At 34.7% G+C, this 24006-nt stretch overlaps 1 protein-coding gene across 1 annotated transcript in view; it reads left to right on the top strand.

Moving 5' to 3' along the window:
- The window catches only part of LOC148945148 (calnexin-like), a 57168-nt gene extending 39365 nt beyond the window's left edge, over window positions 1–17803 (top strand). The window contains exons 7-10 of the mRNA XM_089099479.1: window positions 1020–1160; window positions 7792–7911; window positions 10712–10870; window positions 17470–17803. Of these exons, the coding sequence (XP_088955605.1) occupies window positions 1020–1160; window positions 7792–7911; window positions 10712–10870; window positions 17470–17535 (486 nt within the window). The 3' untranslated portion in view covers window positions 17536–17803. The remainder of the gene's footprint in view (window positions 1–1019; window positions 1161–7791; window positions 7912–10711; window positions 10871–17469) is intronic.
- Window positions 17804–24006: the final 6203 nt, after the last annotated feature.

Below are 24006 nucleotides of genomic sequence, written 5' to 3'. Positions count from 1 at the left end.
CCACTCCAGAAAAGGGATAAAAATATGGCACTCTTGGTGCCGTACGACACATCACGATGGAGTTAATAAGCCGGAATTGTAAGAGGCACTTAGACATCAGCAGTAGCTTAGAAATAAACCATAAAACATCTTTTGGCGATCTTATGATAACCTGCAAGTCTTACCAGAAAGAAATTTAAATAAATAAGGATATGCTTGCCAACCCTGACAGAAATTCATCATTTCTGGCGTAAAATGACAAAAATGCCACTTCTGTAGTACGTTCTCTTTTGTTGCTTAAAAAGGAACTAGATATTACGATTTTCACCCAAATGAACCCTCTCAATATTCTTTGACTGCTGGGCCATATTTATCAACCGTGGGAAAAAACGAGAAACATCAATGACACAGATACAGAAAAAAATTGAATTCCTCTGATGTCTATGGTAGGGGTCTGTAAGTGTCTTTCAGTCTTGCTGTCTAGAACAACAATTTTTTCGCTTAAGGTAGTCATCATAAATTTCTTTTATACAAGACATGGAAATATTTTAACGTTTTTCATTTTGTATCAGCTTAGAAATAAATTCTGACAGTTTCTCTCAGAAGTTTGGAATGGAATACAAATTTACTAGGGAAAATTTGACGCTAGTTGTAACATAACCTGGCACTTAACGGGGTTTTGCACCTTTTCAATTATAATTGTTATTAATTATCTATCTCCTTCTGCAAAAGCAAATTCCTTTCTAAGTGGCCAGAAAGGGTCTTCCGTTTCTCTTAGAAAATATTCTCCAAAAAAGCCAGAAATAAAACAAATTGTTTTTGAAAAAAAAAGTATTGCTATGTAAAGAGCCAAACGGACGAATAAAAAAAAATCTATTGGTCCTTGGGAGCATTAGAAATCAACTGACTAGTTGCACAATGAAAGAATGGTAATGCCACATGACTGTTTGCAGACTAGGTATTGGCTGGGTGTTAGGGATGCTTGCACAACTACACAAGTTTAAGATTCTTTAATTATATATATATATTTTCGTTTTAAGGGAGCCGTTGGCATTGAAGTATGGTCAATGTCTGATAATATTCTATTCGACAATGTGATCGTAACCGATGACAAAGATGTTGCAGACCAATGGGCAGCAGCTACGTTCGATATCAAGCGTGAATTAGTTGACAGTGACGGGGTAAGTTATAATTTTTACGTTCTTCTAATTTGAATAGATCTTTTTTCTTTTTTTTTTTAGGAACTTTTACCTAATAACTTACATAATAAGGGGAAATGTCTATCCTAATTTCTGTCCTTAGATTGTATGATCCCTGTGGGCCAAGCGATTTTACGGCAAGCCTGCAGCTGTAACTGGCACCAAAAGGACAAGATACTTGTATCATTGAATTCATTACTTTTATATCTATTCATTCACGGAGGTAAAATATTTATATTACTTAGACCTTTTCTAAGCGAATCATCTAAACTTGCTTTAAAAAATAATATGAAAATGTCCCTTTTTCAGCGATTTTCACCCAGTATTCAACGAATCTAAAAAAAAAAACAAAAAAAAAAGAAAAAAAAAACAACTTAAATTTCATTAATTTAATTCAGCAGATGGATCAAATTTAATCTCAGCTATGGAAAGGTAGTAAAATTTTTATCTTTCGTTGATAGAAACCGTTGGAAAGCAGTAAAGCAATATACAGAAACATGCACAGGTAACTTAATCCTTAAGAAAGTATAGAATCATAATTCGTAAAGGAAAAAAAAAAATCTTGCATTCTTTATTTATTTCTTTGCTTACTGGCAATCATATCAGGCAATCATTGGGATGATTGCCTGTTATATGATCCCTTGGTAAATATAGTACCAGTGAATTCCCTACTATAAAGTTAATTCTTTTCTTCTAAAGGGGCGTTCACATGCATGTCTAGCTAGAATCCCATGTCTAGACACGTGTCTAGCCAGACTGGAATGTCTAGGCAACGACCGTTCGCAAATAAAATTCGGTGCTTAGCTAAAATTACAAATTTAGTATCAATTAGATTACAGTTGTCATTCCTAGCCAATCAAGAGAGTTTAAGCGAGCCAAACTTTCAGAGTTGTACTCTCTTTTTTGCTTTCACAAGATGATTGATGAAATAATCCAAACGATTGCCTTAGTATGCTTCACTATCACGTCTGGTGTTGCATATTTGCCTAAAATGAAAAAAAAACAATCAATGAGAAAACAAAAATAAAATTTTAGTTTAAAAATGTAAACACAGATGATGAAAATAGTGGAACTTGACACATTCTGATTGGCTGTAATCGAAAATCCTAGACATTGAGTTCTAGAGTCTAGAACTCAATGTATAGCTAAGCACCTTGTCTAGCGTGTCTAGCTAAGCACAAAATTTTACTTGTGAACGGTCGTTGCCTAGACATTGAAGTCTGGCTAGACACGTGTCTAGACATGACATTCTAGCTAGACATGCATGTGAGCTTAAGAAATACATTGTGAATACTCAGAAGTTACTGTTTTTTCCAGAACTTATCTGAAACACAAGCTACAAATTGTTAATCATGCAATGCGGTGCCGACAAATTGTTACTTCTACAAAAACATTCGAAAAAAAGTGGGGCTAAAATTAGCTTTAAGAATGGGCATATGTAAATCTGATTAATTTTGGATTTTACTATGTCTTCTAATAGTTCCTAAATTCAGTGGAAGTCACCGGGGAGGAGAGGCATATTGTATATCCAATTGGGAAACAAGGCTTCAAACAATAAGTTTGCAAACTAGATTATGGTATTTTTCTAAACTGGTTAAAATGATTATATATATATATATATATATATATATATATATATATATATATATATATATATATATATATATATATATATCTGTGGCTTTTTACGTCTTATTTTACATTTTTGTCATTACTTGTGTGTGACCCTCTATGCCAGTTTTTGGGAGTTATGGAGCCTATATATATATATATATATATATATATATATATATATATATATATATATATATATATATATATATACATATATACATATATATATATATATATATATATATATATATATATATATATATGTATATATATATATATATATATATATTATATATATCTGTGGCTTTTTATGTCTTATTTTACATTTTTGTCATTACTTGTGTGTGACCCTCTATGCCAGTTTTTGGGAGTTATGGAGCCATTGAGAGCCCAAGGCAAAGGGTACAACAAAAAACCGAAACAAAAAATATTTCGAAAGAGGAATTATTTTTGATTTTTATCCCCAATAATCCCGATTTTTTATACACTGTAAATCATCCTTACCAATATTTGTCTCCACGTTGTTTTAAATCGTTGTTACTATTCTTGATGATCGTTTCGTTTGAGAGTTCCATGAAGCTTATTTTATTTTGTTTAGTTCTTTTAATAGGTCTAAAATGAAGGCTGTTAGATGCATGTAATTTTTAGTTGCTTCTGATGTCGTAGAAAGGTTCCTTAACGCCGATTTTCACTTTAATATCACAAAGCCCTAATTTTTAACTAAATATTTCTTTCAAGTTTGAGGAGAAAATAAGTATTAATTATTTAGCATCAATAGCTTGTTATACAAACAAAATTGTCTTAACTTTCTGATTACCAACCTTTTTTCTAAGGGAAGATTAATCTGTTTTATCTAGACCATAATTCAAACCTATAGTAGCTTGTGCTTGACAGGCAAATAACCTTCAATTATTTAGCAAATATACCTTGTTATTCAGACAAAGATTCTCCAAAGTTTTCTTCGAACCAAAGTTTTTAAGGGAACATTAATTTGTTCTCAAGCTTAATTTGTCGATTAATCAAGCACGATTAATTTGTGGCTCGACCTTTTAGTGGAATCACGAAGAGAAAGATTAATATGCTTATCCCAGGTAAGAGTGAAGATATAGCTAATTTTAGGGAATAGTGGCTACCTTATGATCTACAGGTGATATGTATTTATAACTAATAACAATTTATGAATGGTTGCAAGTTATAGGCAATAGGGAATTGTATAAATTACGAATAATAAAATTCGAGGACAAGGTTAAGATTTTAAGAAGTTGCAACCTTTTATTGCAGTTAAATATATTAACGGGCATAGAAAATGGCAAAAGGCTATGCCCTGAAAAGTCTAAAAGCTGTTTTATTAGTTTTTATGTGCCCCAGTGGTGTTTGCCAGTGAAACTAGTTCAGTTTAAGTAAGAGTTACTAACTAAGAAGAAAAACGACATAAAAAGACTCAAGTAAAATAAAGCTCTGAGATAATAGGGAATAATACCAATGAAAAATCTGATATTAATCATTGCGGCAAACTTCAGGACTCGTGAACATCACTTGAATCGAGCTTTTTTTTCTTATCAATTTTTAAATGGTTTCTGAATTTTGAATTTCTTGGTGAAATCATATTTAAGACCTTGAAAAAAATGAGAACCTTCAAATATTTACTTTGTTCTTACACTTTTTCTGTTCCAAAATGATTCCAGGCAAAATATCCTCTATCGGGACTTAGAATATGTAGGTATGACCAGAGTTTCCACACTTGTGGTACTAATGTTTCATTACGATTACTTTAAGCCCTAGGGTTACGTATGTTCTTTGTGATCTGTGATATGTATCTATCCCGACAAATTGATTTTTTTACGAAGTTAAGCGTATATTACTGGTAAAAACATAGATTTAACTTCCATTTTAGTGTGTAATACTTCTTTGAAATATTGCAGCACATTGTATTTTCTGGGGTGGTTTTCAAAAAATTTACAGGGGCAACCCTGGATGTAGCACCACAAATAGGTAATGTAGGCGGTATAAATTGATGTTTGCTTCCTATCTTAGAACATTTTGCAAAGGATGCGTCAGCCTACGCATTGGATTCAGCGTTTAGGTCGTTGGATGAACAATTCAGATTGGTTTTGGCATGTCTATGGTCTTGTGACTCTTAGTCCTGTATATTTATTTTTTGGCTTTCTGTTTTGGTGGGTCCGACAACCATCTGAAGAGGAAGACGAGGTTAGATTCCTCCCTCGGTCAACGTGTACTTGTTTTCTGCGTGAACTTCTAGAAATGTTGTGCAGATTAGAGTGACGAAAGAAGATGGCTCTCAAGTTCTGCTTTTGAAAAATATATGCCTAATTTAGTTATTGATGAAAAAAAGATGCGAGTGAAAATGTTTAGGAATCATGGTCAAACGAAGCTACATAAAATTGATAAGACCTGGCTCTACCTTAACGACATTGCGATGTGCTAAGAGCTATTTAATTTTAGTAACTGGAAAAATGTATGGTTTATCTCTATTTTTGTTGATACTTAATCGAATCAACTAATTGATTGCCTGAGGGTAGACCAGAAGAAATAAAGGCGAAGGTGGGAGGGGGTAAATAAGGAGGCCAAAAAGGACCCACAGTAAGATTTTTTAGTGCGGAAAAATTTTGATCTATGTTTTCGTTATCTTTTCTTTAATTTGATCTCAGTATATAAAAAATGTATTAATTTTTTACCCCATTATTGAACAGTAAATATAATAATATTAACAAGTAGCTGATTATGATTTTTTGCCCTGATTTTCTATAGTCTGTGCATTATTTACCTATATTTTGCTTTTTTATGAGGCTGGAACAAATTTGTAATTCGTGATTTTGGAAACTTTAGTCTTGGACATCTTGAGGAGTCCACAAGTAAAGTTCAAAGGGTAATGATAGGATAGAAGTTCAGATGCACAAATAACTACACAAACTCTTCATGTGTAGTTAGCTTCTAGACCTACAAGATAAGCTTAAAATTAAGAACGATATGCAGTCAAAAAAAGTTTGAGAAAACTTTTCGCGCAGTTCTTAGCTTGCAATTAATGTTACCAGCTGTAATACCTTTTGTACTATTCCTAGCCCTTTTTCCGACAAGAATATTTCCATAACAGCTAATATGAAGGGGGCATGAGATCATTCGGTCCATCAATGAAGGATCTGGGAAAATCAGAATTTCAAAAATTCTTTTTTGAATTGTCTCCTAGTGTTTTCTTTAACTTGTGCCTCTTAAAGTTGTATACAAGAAAATGTAGGACAATGGAAAAAAATTATAATAATTCACATGTGGTGAAAAAAGGCATAAGATTTCTTCTGTAAGAAGTATCTTTTCTTCATTTGGTGACTCTTGTCTGCACAACTTAGGTTCATCCCTTGCACTGATTTTTGTTCTTGCACACTAGATCCCTTGGCAAGAAAAAATTCGTAAGTGGCTTAACCGTAAAGAAAATACAATAATGATGTACCTCGTTTGGATGTCATTGCCTATTACGCTCTACGTCTGGTACCTCAGAAACCGATTAGTCGAGGTATATCAAAGAATATGTTAATGGCCTTATATTCCCGCTTTTAAGTATACCCGTACACCCGTTTGTTACCCTTACTAAGCCAAGATTCGCTATTGCTTTTTATCGTAGCTGTTATTTGATATTGGTGTCAATTATATAGTTATTGTTTCGGTTAATTAACCCTCTGTTTTAACTCAATTTGGGATGCAAACCTTTTTTTTATATCTAAATTAATAATTTATGTTTGGTGGTTGACACCCTTGCTCGGGCCAAACGAGAAGCATCTTGTCCTCGAATGGAATGGGACATTGGTTATAAAAAATATTTAAAGTAAATAGGAACTTCATAGGAGAGAATAAAAAATAAAGCTCGGAAGAGAGTGAGGTGGAAGAGGAGAGTGCGAAGCTGTGTTAGGTTCAGGTGGATTGTTCCTGTGATATATGGTCAGTAATTGAAATGGTAATTTACAAAGCATTCTGAAATAAAGATATTGGATTTGCTCTCTTTATTTGGATTGATTAGAGGCTATTGGGGGGACATTTTCAGCTTATGCTGAATTAAAAACAGGCTTTAAAGAATGGAAAGGCTTCCAGGGATTTAAGGGGAACTGAAGCCTTAAAAAGGAAAAAAAACAATATGAGATAATATTGAGGGATTTTCCCAGATGTTCCACTGCTTGTTGTTTGGGGACAAGGAATACAGGTCTTTCTATAAAAAGGGTATTCCAGTATCCTGGAGAATCTTGGAAAAAGCAATTTTGAGGTTAATTTCCTGAACTCAATTATTATAAATGATAGGCGATTATTTGTTACTATTTTCGTTCCAAGACAATGAGTAACACAAAATTATTAGCTATAACTGTTGAACGGACTATAATGTTAGCCCCTGTTATGTAGCATAGGCATTTGGGGGCTAAATAATGGAATAATAGTAGTATTGACTATGTTCTGCAATGTACCCCGTGTCTCTTGGAAAACGAATCGGTTTTCTGGAGAACCGCTGGAAATCTCGTATTGAATTTGCTATTTTCATATCCCCTACAGAATTCAAATTGTTCATGATGATTCTGGTTTCCTTGACCTCTGACATTTCTTTTTCTCCCTTTAGTTCTCTGACATTTTGGCCCAATTCCAAAATTAATTAGAATTTTAGCACTGATTAATAACTGGGTAAAAATCAGAGTTGGGCCAAAATTGATTCAGAATAATTTCATTCAATGGTATTCGTTTACTTCTCAGCATTGGCTTATATTACCCATTTTTTTATTTTTACCCAGTGTTTACCCAGTGTTTCATTTTTTATAAACGTCCGTGATATTTTAGTGCTATACTACTATTATTCCTCATACTCTATTTACCTAAGCGCTTGCTGGTCAAGATTCATTGAAGCTTGATTGTTTTAATACCTAATGGAAACGTTAGTTTGTTTTATCCTTACCCTTGTTTTTTTAACCTGAGTGCGGTGGTGTGCATCATTTTAATTTCTGAATTTCAGGATTCTTTTGTTCAATGGCTGGTGAAATATACCAACAAGAACCCATGGCTCTGGGCTGTGTATGTAGTTGCTATTGCTTTACCCGTAGTTCTCATTTTGTCCTTCTGTTTCGGTGGAAAGGTAAGGCTCTTGCTTTTTTTTTACTTTCATGGTATTGTCCTAGATAAACCCGAGGCTCATTTAATATAACTTTGTTTTCATCCTTTTACAAACACACAAAAAGAAGCGGAGCAAATAAATGAAAAATAAAAACCCGCAGCGAAAATTTAAGTAAAGGTATTTTCTCTTGACTTTTCTGAAATTTGACTCGACTGACATTGTAGACCATGAAAATACTATTCCACTTGTAATGGGGATCATGGGTTCACCGTAAGCAAGTAATCGGATTAACGACACTTATTGACTACTAAGGTCCCTGCGTCGGCCCTGCAGTATGTTGCTACTGCAAGGCTCGACCTCTGGGTCCCGTATCACCAAGCTGAGGTCAAAACCACTGCGCCATCAAAAGTCTCATGGGTTCAAGCTTTATGAACTCCTTTATTCTACTTGTCATTCTGAATCCTGTTTTAAGAATTTGGCTTGTCAGTGGAAAAGGTATATCATCGTCAATTCAACGGATATAATAGCGAAAAAGTAGAAACAAAGTAAATATTCGAGTGGGACCCAGCGATGAACATTCGGAAAACATGAATTTGTTATAAACAGAAATAGGCGGAGACGAGACAAAACAAGCACGCAACTCACAACAGTTAATAGAGACGGTAATGCTGTTATTACAATTGCATGAAATGTCCGTGCCCAAGCCATACCTTAGTCTCATCTCTCGACAAAAAGCCATGTTTAATGGAGGATATGAGCTTTTTCTGGTCCCACTATTCGTCACACTAGTATTTCAGGACAAAAAGCCATGTTTAATGGAGGATATGAGCTTTTTCTGGTCCCACTATTCGTCACACTAGTATTTCAGGACAAAAAGCCATGTTTAATGGAGGATATGAGCTTTTTCTGGTCCCACTATTCGTCACACTAGTATTTCAGGACAAAAAGCCATGTTTAATGGAGGATATGAGCTTTTTCTGGTCCCACTATTCGTCACACTAGTATTTCAGGACAAAAAGCCATGTTTAATGGAGGATATGAGCTTTTTCTGGTCCCACTATTAGTCACACTAGTATTTCAGAAGCCGAAAAATAAAATGGCAAGAAATTGGTTTTAAAAGCTTGGTGAGATACTTGGTAGTTACGTCACACTAGTTCGTCACACTAGTATTTCAGAAGCCGAAAAATAAAATGGCAAGAAATTGGTTTTAAAAGCTTGGTGAGATACTTGGTAGTTACGGTATTCAGCGCCCGGGGACAACAATGTCCGCGCTTTAAGCTTGTATCATCAACAAGCTTAAAGTCTATATAATTACCAATTTGCCCCAGCTAACCTCAGTACTACTACGTCTTCTTGTCTTTTGTCAGATTCATATTACAGATAAAAAAAAATTGTTGTTTTGAGCTTCTTTTTTTTTCTAGTTTCGTAAAATTACACATTAGCTTTGGACTGTGGTTGGTCAATTAAAAATTTAAAGCTTGACAGTTGAACAATATTCAACTCGAGAAGTTACAAATCGCGTGGTGCTTTAGTCGTACGAAATTCTGGTTTTATTGACATTTGGTTCACTGTGACTACAGTATAATATGGCCAGTGCATTACAATCCAGTTTATGAATTTACTTCTGACAAACATAAATTCGTCATGAACAAAATAAGACTGAGAAGACGGTAATACTATTTTTATATTGTATTAAGCTAGAAAACTATGGACAGCATCTTTACAATCCAGATTATAAATTTACATCCGGTAGATATCAGTCTGTCTGAGACTGTTTATGTTGTTTATGACATGTTTATGACATGACATGCACGACACTGATAGAGACGGTAATACTATTTTTACATAATACTTTGGTACTATAATAGAAGACTAGAATGGTATATTTACAATAAAGATTCTAAATTTAAAAACTGATAAGTCAGTGAAAAAAAAACATAAGATTAACTTCTCAGGTGAAAAGCGCCTATGTGAGCCCGGGTGAAAATATTGTTAGCAATGAGGGATTCTTTTCCCCATTCAATCATTTTTTATTTATTTTTTTTCAATAGAAAAAGGTATTGTGGTAATTGTTTTGTTTTTCTCTCTCTCTCTCTCTGTCTCTCTTTCTCTGTCTCTCTCTCTCTCTCTCTCTCTCTCTCTCTCTCTCTCTCTCTCTCTCTCTCTCTCTCTCTCTCTCTCTCTCTCTCTCTCAATATCTCACTCTCTCTCTTTCTCTCTCGCACACACCGACTCTAAGTTAGCAATAAAGAAACACTATAACCCATAAACCATAACTATATCTATGTAACTAAATCACAATCTCACTCTAACACTCTCACACACACTCTCTTACTCTCACTCTCTCTCTCTCTCTCACGGGCAATCTTCTTGGCATTATTTACTATAAAACAAGAAAAAGAAAAATGGAATTGTGACAAGTAGTTATCCAAAGATTTCTCTAAGTTATAAAACCCTCTTTCATTTAGTCTCTATCTTTGCCTGTTGATCGGATTCCATGCGTTTTATAAATATTCTAAGCTAAAAGTGTTGCTTCAACTGTTGTATTTTCTATTTCATCTTGGCAATCTCACCAAAATTTGTAATAAAGTGGAACCAATTCACTTATAAAAATCTTAATTTAAGTAGGAATTCGATGTCGTGAAATGTTCACCTTAATATTTCCTTAATCTCCTCTTTTTCCGTGCGTAGCAAAATTGGATAAATTAAAACATCCCATCTTTTCCTCTTTCTTGTGCAGTTTCTTTGTTTTGGTGTCATATTTTCACTAGATCTGTATATCTATTAAGCTAGACCATATTTTTCTGATTAATATTTGCAGGAAAAGAAAGCTCAAGCCGCTGCTGCAGCAGCCAAGAAATCAGATGCCTTGACCCCTGATGACGAAGCCATAGAAGCAGAAGCTGATGTCGAAGGAAGTGGCGAAGAAGAACAAGAAGAAATTGAAGCCGAAGAGGAGGAGACTGCTCCTCTCATTGAGGTTAGTCGAAGAAATAATAATAAATCTAGTTATTCTAGCAGTGATAATTGCGTACGTGGGTTTTTTTCAAACACGGAAAACAAAAGAGTCGACTCCCATAAAATAGTAAAAAAAATCTAAATTTTCTCGAAATTTATTGGGGGTTTGCCTACCCCCCCCCCCTTACATGTCTTTGCAGAGACTTTGCTTATAGCCTGTTGTTACTTAAAAACAGTGTACTCTCTTACCTGAGTAATTATTTGGCTGATATTGGAAATATTTTTTTCAGCCTATAATGTTGTATAATGTAATGATTAGCGTAGTGACGCATTTGGTCCTGCTATGAATTTTCATAAATCACTCGGTCTTATTCCTATAGCCAGTGTTTACACTTTTACAGGTTTTGAGGACTGGCCAAGTTGATAAAACTCCGTAGGCCTGCTTTTTTGGTTTTTATATTCTTTAGTTCGTTCCACTCTCGAGGGCTATAATGTAAGAATGGTTAAGACGGTTAGATCATGTTTTAAGTATGAAAGGTCGCCAAAAAAAAACCAAGCTTTTTAACCACCCATATGGGAACAAACGAAAAGCAGGATGTCTTCGGACGCTCTGTGAAGAAGTTTAAGAAAGGATTTAAAGGTAGTAGAAACTTCATGGGAGGGAGTAAAGATGAAAGCTCTGAAAAGATTGTAGTGGAAGAGGAGCTCATGCAGCAGTATTGGCCTCAGGTGACTTGGTGCTGTTATGGTCGGTCAGTAGTAGTCGCAGTCGTTTTAATTTTTTTTAATATTAGCTCTACCAGAATCCTATCCTTTGATAGTCTCTTAGAGTTTTTAAGAATAAAAATAGGAAACATATGTCATACATTATTTCCGGACCATTTAGACGGAGATATCCATTTGGCATTTTTGAGAATATGAAAGATTCCTTCAGTTGGTTCTTATTCTTTGGTCGTATTTGCTTTGTCTTTCAGCAAAGGTGGGATGGGATAGGTTCTAATTAACACAGATATGATGTGATGCCACTAGCTCAAATACTTACTGGTTTTTCATATGTGCTACATACCAAAACAAACCCATATTATTCAGCATCTTACGTAGTTTTTCTATTTTCTAAAACAAGCAAGCGCGTAACTTCAAAAAATGTTTGTGTGCTGCTGCAAAATGCAACACGACCTGAAATATTGACATGATCAGTCATTTAGTTTTAAAAAAGTGAGAAAGAAAAAGAACAATCAACACAAAAGGAATCCATATTAGGTAGGACAAATTGACTTTATTGCTATATCGACTACTGGTTCGACTATTTCTAATAAACGCCGTACTAAAAAGGTTTTATTGTATAAATTATTTAATCAGATGTGGGGAATTCTGATAACCCAGGACATAGAATATACATCAAACAGTTCGTGGTGTAACGAACTGTAAGTAAGGAGCGACCTGGCTCAATAGTAACCGAAACTCTAGAAACAGAATTTTTATACCAATAGATACATCAAAAGAATCATATTTTTATGCTGATTTCAAATATATATGTCTCTTCGGGGGCGCCTGAGAAAATTTGCCTTATTTTCGAAAAAGGGGGAAACACCCCCTAGAATTTATAGAACTTTAATGAAAATCACACCATAACATTCAGCGTATCAGAGAACCCTGCTATAGAAGTGTCAAGCTCCTATCTGCAAAAATGTGGAATCTTGTATTTTTTGCCAGAAGAAAGATCACGATATTCGTGTTTTTTTTTTTGTTTTTTTTTTTTTTTTTTTTTTTTTTCGGGGGTGATTGTATCGAGCCAATGGTCCTAGAATATCAGGAGAGGACTTCTTTGGACGAAAATGAAAAGTTGTCGTGCCCTGTTTAAGTGACCAAAAAAAAATGAATGGGAACTAGGCCCCCTCCCACGCTCATTTTTTTCCCAAAGTCACCCGATCAAAATTTTTAGATAGGTATTTTGTTCAGAATTGTCAGAAAACACCATAGCTAAACCTTCAAGCACGAATGAATCCCCCACAGACCCTAGACGAAGGTCCGCAATTTATAAGATTGTCCAATTAGTTACATACAGTATTGGCTATTGGGAAGTATACAGAAGTTTTCAGGGGAGATTTTTTGGTAGTTTGGGGGGTGGGTGGGGCGGGGTTTACGTGGGAGGATCTTTCCATTGAAGAAGTTTTCATGGGGAAGGGGACTTTGCTATGAAGGGGGCGCCGGATTTCCCAGCATTATTTAAAGAAAAAGATCAGAAATTAAATAATAATAAAAAACAAATTTTTTCAACTGAAAATAAGGAGCAACAACAAATTTAAAACGAACGGATATTAATACGTATATGATTGGGTTCGCCCCCTAGTCATTACCTCGGTCTTTACGCTGAAGTTTTTTTTTTTGTACTTTCATCAGAGCTATTTATTCTAATTAACGGCCTTTGTGATTAAGGGGCCATTCTTAAAGAATTGAAACAAAATTTGAACTTTAGTATAAAGAGTGAGGTATTGACTGGGGGTGAACCCCCTAATATACGTAATAAAAATATACGAATATATAAGTTTGTTACGTAAGTTAATTCGTAAGTTACGTCAGAACAAAATTTCGAGAAAGCCATTGAACCAAAAAAAAGTAAAATTAATATACAAATTTCGTTTATTTATTCATGTACGGTGAGCGAAAATCAAAAAGCTACATTAATTAAAAACGTTCAGAAATTAAATAAAAAAACTAGTTGTTTTTAACTTAAAGTAAGGAGCGACATTAAAACTTAAAACGAACAGAAATTATTCCGAATATGAAAGAGACTGTCCCCTCCTCAACGCCTTGCTCTTTATGCTAAAGTTTGACTCTGTCTCACAACTTTATTTTTTAAAAAAATAAAAAACTTTAGCGTAAAGAGCGAGGCTTTGAGGAGGGGACAGCCCCTTTCATATACGGAATAATATCTGTTCGTTTTAAGTTATAATGTCGCTCCTTACTTTCAGTTAAAAAAGCTAGTTTTTTTTTTAATTAATTGTATATAGGAGCGAATACAATAGCTTGCTTTGTGGATAAAAAGGCTGAATGAAATGGGTGAATTCTTAAATCACTTCAATTCACTAACTGCCGACGGTACTTTTATCATAAACACCCTACCGCTCAAGTGTTGTTCATTTATTGACGCATTATTGAACCGGTTTTTTTTTTCGTTAGTTTCTTTCAGCTTAGAGTGAGACAAGACAAAGAGAAGTGATTGAATAGATGGAAAATATATAATTTGGGCTATATATTTGCACATTGTGGAGGAGGGGGGTTGGAAGTAAAGTATTTGGACAGTGTGAAGTTAGAAAATAATTTTTACTACGTAATAGGCAGAATAATTGTACTTAACACATTAGGGGCTGCAGACCCGCTATACTTTATCCCCCCCACCCCTAATGTACAAATATATAGCCCAAATTTGTTTCTGAAGTATTAGTATTTTTATCTTTCTTTGGTATATTTCATTAGGATTGAGTGTCAGAGAAACGTATCAGAAGAACATTATGTAGGGCGTATATCATACAAGTACCCTGCCGACTTCTGTTTGTCTTTTCAACATATAGAAATGAAGAGCATTTAAATTACCCCTCCCCCTGGTCATTTTGAAATGTTTAGTGCAAAAAGTGTATGTTTTAGCAGCATATGAATACTAATAAAATGAAAAATCGTTTAGAAACAACTATCACAAGCAGAACCGTGCGAATTTGTGTCTTGTCCGTAAAAAAAAAAAGTACAACACTGTCGTAAATATAAAAAATACACCCGAACTCGAAAAGATCAGTCAGGTAAAGACACAGTTTTCAAACATAGATATCAACAAAAAACAAGAGAGTATGTGGACATAGTTCAGTAGACACAAAACTAGAGCCGATAAAAAGATTCACCTGACCGAATTTCTATTTTTCCTCTGATGAGTCTAAACATTAAAAGTAACACGGTCAATAACTACATAAAATTCTGTCATAGTGTAGTAGTGTAGTACTGAATTCATAGTGCATTCACAGTAGTCACAGCGAAAAGTGTCGCAAATTTTTCTTTTGTTCTGGGGCATGAATGTCTTTATTTAGGTGACACAATTTCACTTATCGCTCTTCCTCAGCAGGGTCGATTGTGGTATTCTTCGTGAATAATTTCCAAAAAAAGACTTACACACAAACAAAAAATTCAAAACTATCCCTTTACTAATACAGAAAATAAAATAAAATGTCTCTTTATTTGAAAATTACTGGAATGGGCGGATATTTAAATTTAAATGATTGATGATATGATAGGAATGGAATATTATCGTACATTTGAGGGAGGGCAATCCCAACTCCTGGCACTTTACGCACAAGTTTGAGAAATGTTCTCCTGAAAGCATTTTAGAATGCAAAAAGTACAGGCAGTTGGCGATTGTGGGTTTTTTATTTAACGATTGCCTGTCAAAACTTTTGAACTCGAAATTTATCGTTTAAAGCAAGTAGAAGTAAATGACTAGAAGTAATCATATTTGAAGCATTATGATATACCCTTACGCTTTTTATCACATTTCACTTGTGTCAAAAGTATTCATTCTTGAACTTCAGTGAGACCTTGACGTCTACAGTGGGGAGGGTCGCAGTGTAGACAACCCATCTCCCATATTGGATATTTTTGTTCGTTTTAACTTTCAACGTCACTATTTACTTCCAATTGGAAAATCTTTATTTTTTATTAAATTATTGTTTGTTTTTAACTTCATACTCTGTTATTGAGGGGTTTTCTTAAATATGAATGGTGCTCACTCTAATTATCCCTATCCAGACATTCTGCTAGTGTTGGTTCGATACGAACATCTCTAGGGCAAATGCACAAATGAGAACGCGCCAGTGACCACCTTCTCGAGAAAAACACAGAATTTTGTTCTTTGTGGGCCTTGAAACCTTCATCTAGGGTTCTCGTATATTTGCAGTTGGATGGTTTAATTTCCATCGAGATCTTACCTCTTTTGTGGGATCTTTTTATAAAAAATGGTCCCCTTTTCTAAAACTGTGCTAATTTTCTTCTGTTTTAACTTTTGATTGGCAGAATTCATTTACAGTAGAGCCGCGGTTATCTGAGTTCCGGTTAAGTCGAGGAGTTCTGCTTTCATAATTACATGTTCTGATAAGGTACAACACCAGTTAATGGTTTGTTAATTATCAATAAATAAAAAAATATGCAATATTGTAGTTAAATTAAATATGATGTACTGTGATGGTAAAGGTACCTTAAACGAAAATAAAACTCTTTTCCTAATACCCGTGCCACATCATAGTCACATCTGTCGATAAAGAAAGCCAAATATCATGAATGACAAGACAATTTTCTTGATTTTAGCGTCACACTTGTATTTAAAAAGCAAAAAATTAAAATTGCGAAAAATTAGTTGAAAGAGTTTGCGCCAACAGTAAGTTGTGTCCAGCTGTTCTCGACTAATGCTAAGTCTTCTTAACTTTTGTCAGATTCCTCTCACAGATAGAAGAACCGCTGTTGTAAGTTTCCATATTCTATGGTTATAAAAAGTGTGCCTTAAACTTTGACTCTGATTGGTCAGTCAAGAAATTTATGTTTGAAAGTTGAACAATGTTCAACTTGAGAAATTAGGAACGACGAACGTAATTGGCACTGTAGTTGTGCATAATTTTGATTTTATTGACAAGTGTGACTATAATTGGGCACGGCCATAAGGCACTGCGAGATTGCTATCACTGGTGATCATGTTACATTGCTGCAGTTTGTCATTTTTCATTTTTAATTCAAAAATAGTTGTTTATCCAACAGTTTTGATCGAGTTTTATTCATTTTGCTGAATGTTTCGTTCTTGATTGCTTATAGAGTCCATGTTTTTCTAGTTTTGTTTATCCGAGGTACTTTCGATCCAAACTATCTTGGATAATCGGGGCTCTACTCTTAATTCATTTTGCTTATTTGGAATCGATAATAAAAGCAGATTCTTTCGATATATATTTTTGGCGAAATTATGTTGAATTTTTGGTTCGTTGCCCTTCACTCCTTGTTCATTACCATGGACCGTTTAATGTATAGAGGAATATGTAGGTTCATTTGCTTTTTCGAATAAATTCAATTAATTTGTATATATTAATTATTAAAACAATATGCATCATGATATGTAATTTCGGTTCGGTTTAAGATACAAAAATATGTATCATGATATGTATGTATAATATATTACTATAATAATATGTAGATTCCTTATAAAAGATTACAAGCATCCTTATTTGAGGATGTGCTCTGGACTTCAGGGAAGAGAATCTCGTGGTAGCAGGGTTTGTATTCGAAAACCTTGCAATTGAAGCCACAAATATGTGCATTTTCCGTGTTTAACCTTTTACAACGAATTTCCTCACATAAAGGGGAAGGGCTTTTGCTTGAAAAACTGTGATTGTCTCCGTATATTCAGTTGTCCATGTGTATTTCTGATATGAATCGATGTCTACTTCCTTTGTTTCTTTTTAATTTTTTCTTTTCCATATATACAAAAAAGAAACTGTATAGGAAACTCATTTATAACGAAATTTTCATGTAGGATGTAATTTGTACTAAAAGTAAACAAATGACGAGCTCTATAATCCCATTTCTTTCTATTTTTAGGAGAAAGTAGTTGCAGATGTAGAGAAATCTTCATCCCCGCGCAGAAGAAAGTCTAGGAAAGAGTAGAATATAATTTGTTCTGTCACGTGGTTTTATTCTGAAGATCTCGCCAGTGAGAAGTGTAAAAACTTGTTGTTTCAGTTCTTAAGGACACGTTGTGCAACTAATCTGATTTTGTTCATTCCGTTTTATTTATAGTATTCAAATTATTGGATGTATTTTTATGATTTCTTTGTGTTGTGTGCCTTTTGTTTCTTTTCTTTCCCTGTATTAGCTAATTCATGTTGGCTATTTATTAGATTTCATCTTTTATTAATAAAACGTTTTGTCTCATTTTGTATTTGTATACTTTTTTTTATTGAAATGGTATGGCTATGATTTTTTGAAAATTATGCCTTTTAGAACTAAGTTGAGATTTGCTGAATTTTTAAACCTGAACTTTGCATATTTTGAGGCTTCAACTTTCAAGTAGTTGATGACTTATCTTTTTGAATGTTTTTTTTTTCTAATACTATTTTATTCAAACTCATATGGCTACGATTACATAATTGTCATTTTAGAAGTAAATACGACTAGGTTTACATGTTTTGTGGATTGAACGTTCAAGAAGTTTATAGACTCTTAGCTTTAAAGACAATATTCATGAGTTGGTTTGCGATGTCAGGCTCGTTTGTCGTCGGGAACTTAGATAGACTTGTAAATTGAATCCGGGCGCTAGTTAAAAGTGTTTCTAGATTGTGGTTTACAGTATTAATAGTGTTGTAATTTAATTAGTTCGTTAAATGAATAGTGTTTTTGGAAATCTTGCAGAATCATTACCGAGACCTAATTGCTAAGGCCAGCATATTGAGATCACATCTTGTTTAGAAAAGGAAGGGTATATTTGAAGCCAGTATGACTAAATACATCGTCGAATGTCCCTTGAAGCATTTTCCGTTGTCGAACAGGTTAGCAAGAAGTTAAATAATATTTTTCTTTCTTTTTTTTTCCGTGATAAAAGTGCAATAAAATCAAAACCGCCTATGAGTCTTAACCTCTGGGGGTCAAACTGGCCTCTGAAAGACTCAATTGACCCTTGGCATATTTAATTTCCAATCACCAGAATTTTCCCCTAAAGATAATTCAAATGAATTACTTTCTTACATATTTCTTGGCCCGGCAAGAGAGATGGACAGGCTCATAAACAGAGAGGGGTTCTGTTCCACCTCTCGGCTGATATTGAGAGATAATCACAATTTTTTATATTTTCTATATAGGCCATCTAATTTTTTGTACTTTTTTGGAACTGGTGCTAGCCTTTTCAAACCTTTGGGTTCACTTAAATCCTGATCCGCAGTAATGCTCATCCTTGTAATCAAAGTTCGACAATCGGGAGCGTGGAAATATCCAATGAAAAACATATCTGTTTCTTGTGTTTTTTTAAATATTTGAATTGACAGTGAAAAGTAATTAACATAGAAAAATATATTAATTTTACCAAAATTGAGAAGCCCTTGAAAAGGTGGTTGAATCTCAAATAATCCTAGATTTACATCACCTGGGCAACATAAAGTATTATAGCAAAATTTGGTTGGCTTCGCCAATAATTAAACATTTATTCTCAATACATTGAAACTTTATAGCCAAGAGAAATAAAGACACATTTCTGAAGACAATCACAAAATACACTATTTCTGCTTAAAACTAGCTTTATTTTATATTTTATCACACCCAATTATCATTATTCTTTTTAGATATACCACGCATACAAGCTAGTCCTGCGTTACTTTACTCAAAACATAAAACTTAACCCAATCTTTTTTATTTTTCTACTAAACACAACGTGTAAAATCAAAGGTTAGGTAACATTCTTCAAAAATGTAATTTATCTTGTTAGTTAAATGAATTTGATGATAAACAATTTGATTCAGTGTCTATCACTAAAAACACTTGTTGGCGCAATATTTGCGGAACTACACGCGAGTATTATTTATCTTGCTATTTTACGTTTTTACTTGTAATCAGTGTAGATTTGTCCTATTGGCCCGAGACAATTGCTTTGAGGGTTTCAACCGGATTTTCGTGTTAAGGTCGATGAAGCGGATTTTGGCTGTAAAAGTCATCCCGTTAGTCCTTGGTATTTGCGTATCTGAAAAAAAAACTTAGTGCCTTCCTGCTGAAAAGTTAACTGTGGTAATTGTGTTAAAGGGGCTGTTTACTTTATACCTATATTAGTACAGGTTGAAAATCTTTGTATGAGTGTTTTTAATAATGTAGTTGAAGCAGGGCGTTGCCTTTCCGCAAAACTTTTGTTCAGATCTTAAGTTTTTTAATTTATTATTCCATGAAGATATTTGGGCCAAGATGTTAAGGAGCAATCGCGGGTCTTGGCTTTAGTCCAACTTCAACTTGAAACTGGTGCCTGCCTACTAGAACATGGTTTTCCGCTCGAAAGTAGAAGTATGGCTCGAAGAAATGAAAGCCAGGCGGAACAAGTTTTGACAGTTTTCTCCAACATAGTGTAAAATCCAGTTAATTCACACGTTGTTGCCCTTGGCTCAGGGACAAACAGAAACCATCTGTTTTGGCACTAGATATAAATTGTACGCAGTTTCCAAAATATAATATACTCAAGGGCAAACGAAACTTTTTAGGACGAAAGTGTCAAAACGAGCAAAAAAAACATAATTCCACCGTATATGGCTGATTTCAGCAGTTTAATTTTGATGGTGACTCCAAAATCCATGACAGATAACGGAATAATTTATATAATAACGAACTAAATGAAACTAGGCTTCAATGATTTCACGAAAAAAAAATTGGTAGGATATATTAGCCTTACCGTTGCTTCCTTAAGGCATGTCCCATATGCAATTAAATTTTCTGCTTCTTAACGATCAAGTTGTATATTAATGCACCACTTGGTGCTTGCAAAAAAAAACTATTTTTATTCTTGATTTTATTCAAAATCTTGCTTCGTCTAAAACACGTTTACACACAGGGGCATCGGAGGAGGAGGCAGAGTGGCAAGCTAGCATCGAGCGAATTGTTTGCAAATAAATTATTGAAAAATACATATAGTTCTGGCTCTTATGCTAACAAACACTTTTACTTAATCAATCCCCCGCCCTTTCTCAGAGAATCATTTGATAAAATCATCTCATCAGTCATGATTCATCCTTTGAATGAGTAAGATCTTTGTGTGCTCCGTGCCGAGCGATTATTGATTTCAGTGGAAAAAATTACTATTATTGCAAAGGATTGACTGAAAGTACTGTAATACGTGTTTCGGAATATTGTTGGAGTTTTGAGCGGCGTGTACCTTTGCATGACTTAGGTGTTTGCCGTGCCTAAAGGCTGACTGTATTACTGCTACTACCACCAACTCACCGCAGCACCAAACCACCTGAGACCAACACAGCTACGCACACTCCTCCATGCCAATCTATTTGAAGCCTCCCTCTTTACGCCCTCCCAAGAAGTTCCTATTTCCTTTAAATCTTTCTTTATTACCTCCTCCCACCCCAACCGCGTACGACCTGCTTTCCGTTTAGCCTTCGACGGTTGGCCAATAAGGACAACCTGTCATCCTTCATCCACAGAACGTGCCCCAGCCATCATAACCTTTCTCTCATTACAGCCCTAGAAAGTGGGATTACTTTTCGCACAGCCTACTGTTTTGAAATACGGTCAGTCAGCCGGGTACCCAGAACAATCCGTAGGCAATTTCTCTGAAAACATCTAGCAAATCTTCATCCGCTTTTCGGAGCGCCCATGCTTCAGAGCCATATTTCACCACTGTCATCACAGTAGCTTCCAATATTCTAATTTTGGCTTGCAGACTTATTTTCCTATTCTTCTAAAATTTTTTTTAACTATGAAAAAACACCCTGAGCCATGGCTATTCTACTTTTAACATCTTCACTGCTCCCGCCGTCTTTACTAATAATGCTACCAAGGTAAGTGTTGCTGTCCACTTTATCAATCTTTTCCTTACCCAACGTCACTTTTTCATCTTCACTTATTCCTAGCTGATGTTAAGGGGGATGCTGATGAGGAAGATAGAACACAACCCCGCGTAACTCCTGATTTAATACGAAACCAGCTGCTAATCTCATTTCCTACCTTGACCACAGCAGTGTTATTCTCGTACTTAGCACTAATCACTTTAATGTATTTGTCTGGTATACCATGCAAGGATAAGTGCTCTTCGCTAAAGCTCTTCTATCGACAGAATCGAACGCTTGCTCATAATCTATAAAACTTATAACCAAAGGTGTTTGATAACTCATACACTTCTCAATTGTTAACCCTTTCTAAAACCGCACTATTCATCTCTTATCACTTTGTATACTGGGTCTCTCAGTCTAAAAAGTATCATATTACTATATTTGCTACCTACAGAGACCAGACTAATGCCTCGATAATTACCACACTCATTCTAATCACCTTTCTCATAAAGTGGCTTAATTAAAGTTTTCCTAAGATCGCTAGGTACTTCCCCTTTTTCAAAAATCATATTCACAATGTTCAGTAAGTTATTTCTAACCTCAGAGCCATCATATTTAAGAAACTCATTTGCCACACTATCATCACCTGGAGCCTTATTATTTTTTAATTCTTTTAGTACTGTCACTAATTCTTCCTCACAAAACAAATCTTCCTTCACATCCAAGGTATCACAAACTTTTTCATTTTCCTCTATATCTTTTCTAATCATTAATTGTGGCTGAATGCATTGCATGCTGGCAATATCGTGGTAACAATGGTTGCAAATCTAGGTAAGATTTATCTGTTCAATTTTGTTGCTTTGGTCACTGATAGAGCTGGGAAGAAAAAAACAAAAGAACCAGACAAGAAGAGTCAAATGATGATGAGTTTTCTACGTTATCACCATTGAGTAAATCAAATATAACTATGTCAAGCCTGGCCGAGAGTTTCAGAGAAATCTTGTCTGTCCTTAAAGATAATGTAAAAAATTGGACAGTATAACGGAACAGTTTAGGTTACTTGAAGCCTGAGTAAAGTCGGCTGAAGAAACTCTTGCTTCTAATGCTCATGAATTTTACAGAATGGAATCAAAATACAGCGTTATCGTTAACGAGACAGCTAATGTAAAAACCCTAAGCCTAAGTTATTACTTTGGAAACGAATATCCTCCGTAAAGAAAATGCTAATTTAAAAAATAGAATGTTGTGCTGCGAAAACAAGATGACCGAGTAAAATATTATTGTATGTAATGTTCCTTGTAACAATGAAGAGCAGGCAAAAGAATAATTTAAATCTATTTGTGAACAGGTCTGGAGATAGATATGGTACCCGATTATAGTAGTTGATGTGAAAAAGATGGTCACTATTTCAAAGCGGCAGTACCGTCAAGGAAAGATAAAACTGATATTTAAAAAATAAGCAAGAAATTAAAGGGACAAACTATTAGTGGAAATAAGGACGACTGAGTAAGTTGGACCTGAACCAAAAGAAAAGCTTTTTGGTAATATGGTAGGGGTCCTAATTATTATCCTTCGATTTAGCAGATACAATTAAGTGGAAACATCATCATACGTCCTAAATCGGTGAAGTTTCTTGGAGTTTTACTGGACAAGTGCCTCAGCTTTAAGAATCATGTCCGTCATATTTCTGCCAAGATTCTTCGCAGCATTGGAATGATAAGAAAACTTAAGCAAATTTTCCCGGATAAAATCCTAAGGACTTTATTTCTCTCTTGAGCATAGAGAGCTAGTATACTGTATTACTGTCAGGTCTTCTACGTTCGTAGTTCATCTTCATCCATTGAGAGTGCTGCTGCAAAATAAAGTGGTTAGAGTGCTGATGAGTGTTGATAAAAGTTCTTCAGTGACGTCAAGGTATGCCAAACTTAAAATATTGCCCATGTTGTGAGGTAAAATTTTATAATGCACTATTTATGTTTAAATACCAAAATAATTTGTTGCGCAAGTGCATCATAGGTCTTTTTTTTACCGGTTTCAAGTGTTCATAAGCATAATACAAGGGGTTCAAGTCAGTTTAGGAATCCTATAGTAGTTACTACACGATCAAATTTTCTGTGCGCCATGTTTGTCCTAGTGCCTGGAATACTTGCCACAGAATATCAAACAGTTCGTGGTAACGAACTGTATGGAAAAATGGAGGGCAACTAGGCCCCCCCCCACGCTCATTTTTTTGCCAAAGTCACCCGATCAAAATTTTGATATAGCCATTTGTTCAGCATAGTCGAAAATATGATAACTATGTCTTTTAGGATGACTTAATCCCCGAGGGGAGGGCTGAAAGTTATGAACTTTACCCAATGTATAGTATTGGTTATAGTATATAGTATTGGTTATTGGGAAGTACACAGACGTTTTCAGGGGGGATTTTTTCTGGTAGTAGGGGGGGGGGTGGCCCGGGGGTTATGTGGGAGGATCTTTCCAAGAAGGAAGTTTTCATGGGGGAAGGGACATTGCTATGAAGGGGGCCCCGGATTTCCCAGCATTATTTAAAAAAAAGATCAGAAATTAAATAAATAAAAAACAAGTTTTTAACTGAAAGTAAGGAGCA

Source organism: Artemia sp. Qi Xiang Cuo, chromosome 13, assembly GCF_049724085.1.
Source record: "Artemia sp. Qi Xiang Cuo chromosome 13, ASM4972408v1, whole genome shotgun sequence".
NCBI lineage: Eukaryota > Metazoa > Arthropoda > Branchiopoda > Anostraca > Artemiidae > Artemia > Artemia sp. Qi Xiang Cuo.
Note: the sequence above shows the minus strand (reverse complement) of the source record. Positions and strands in the feature narration are given on the sequence as shown.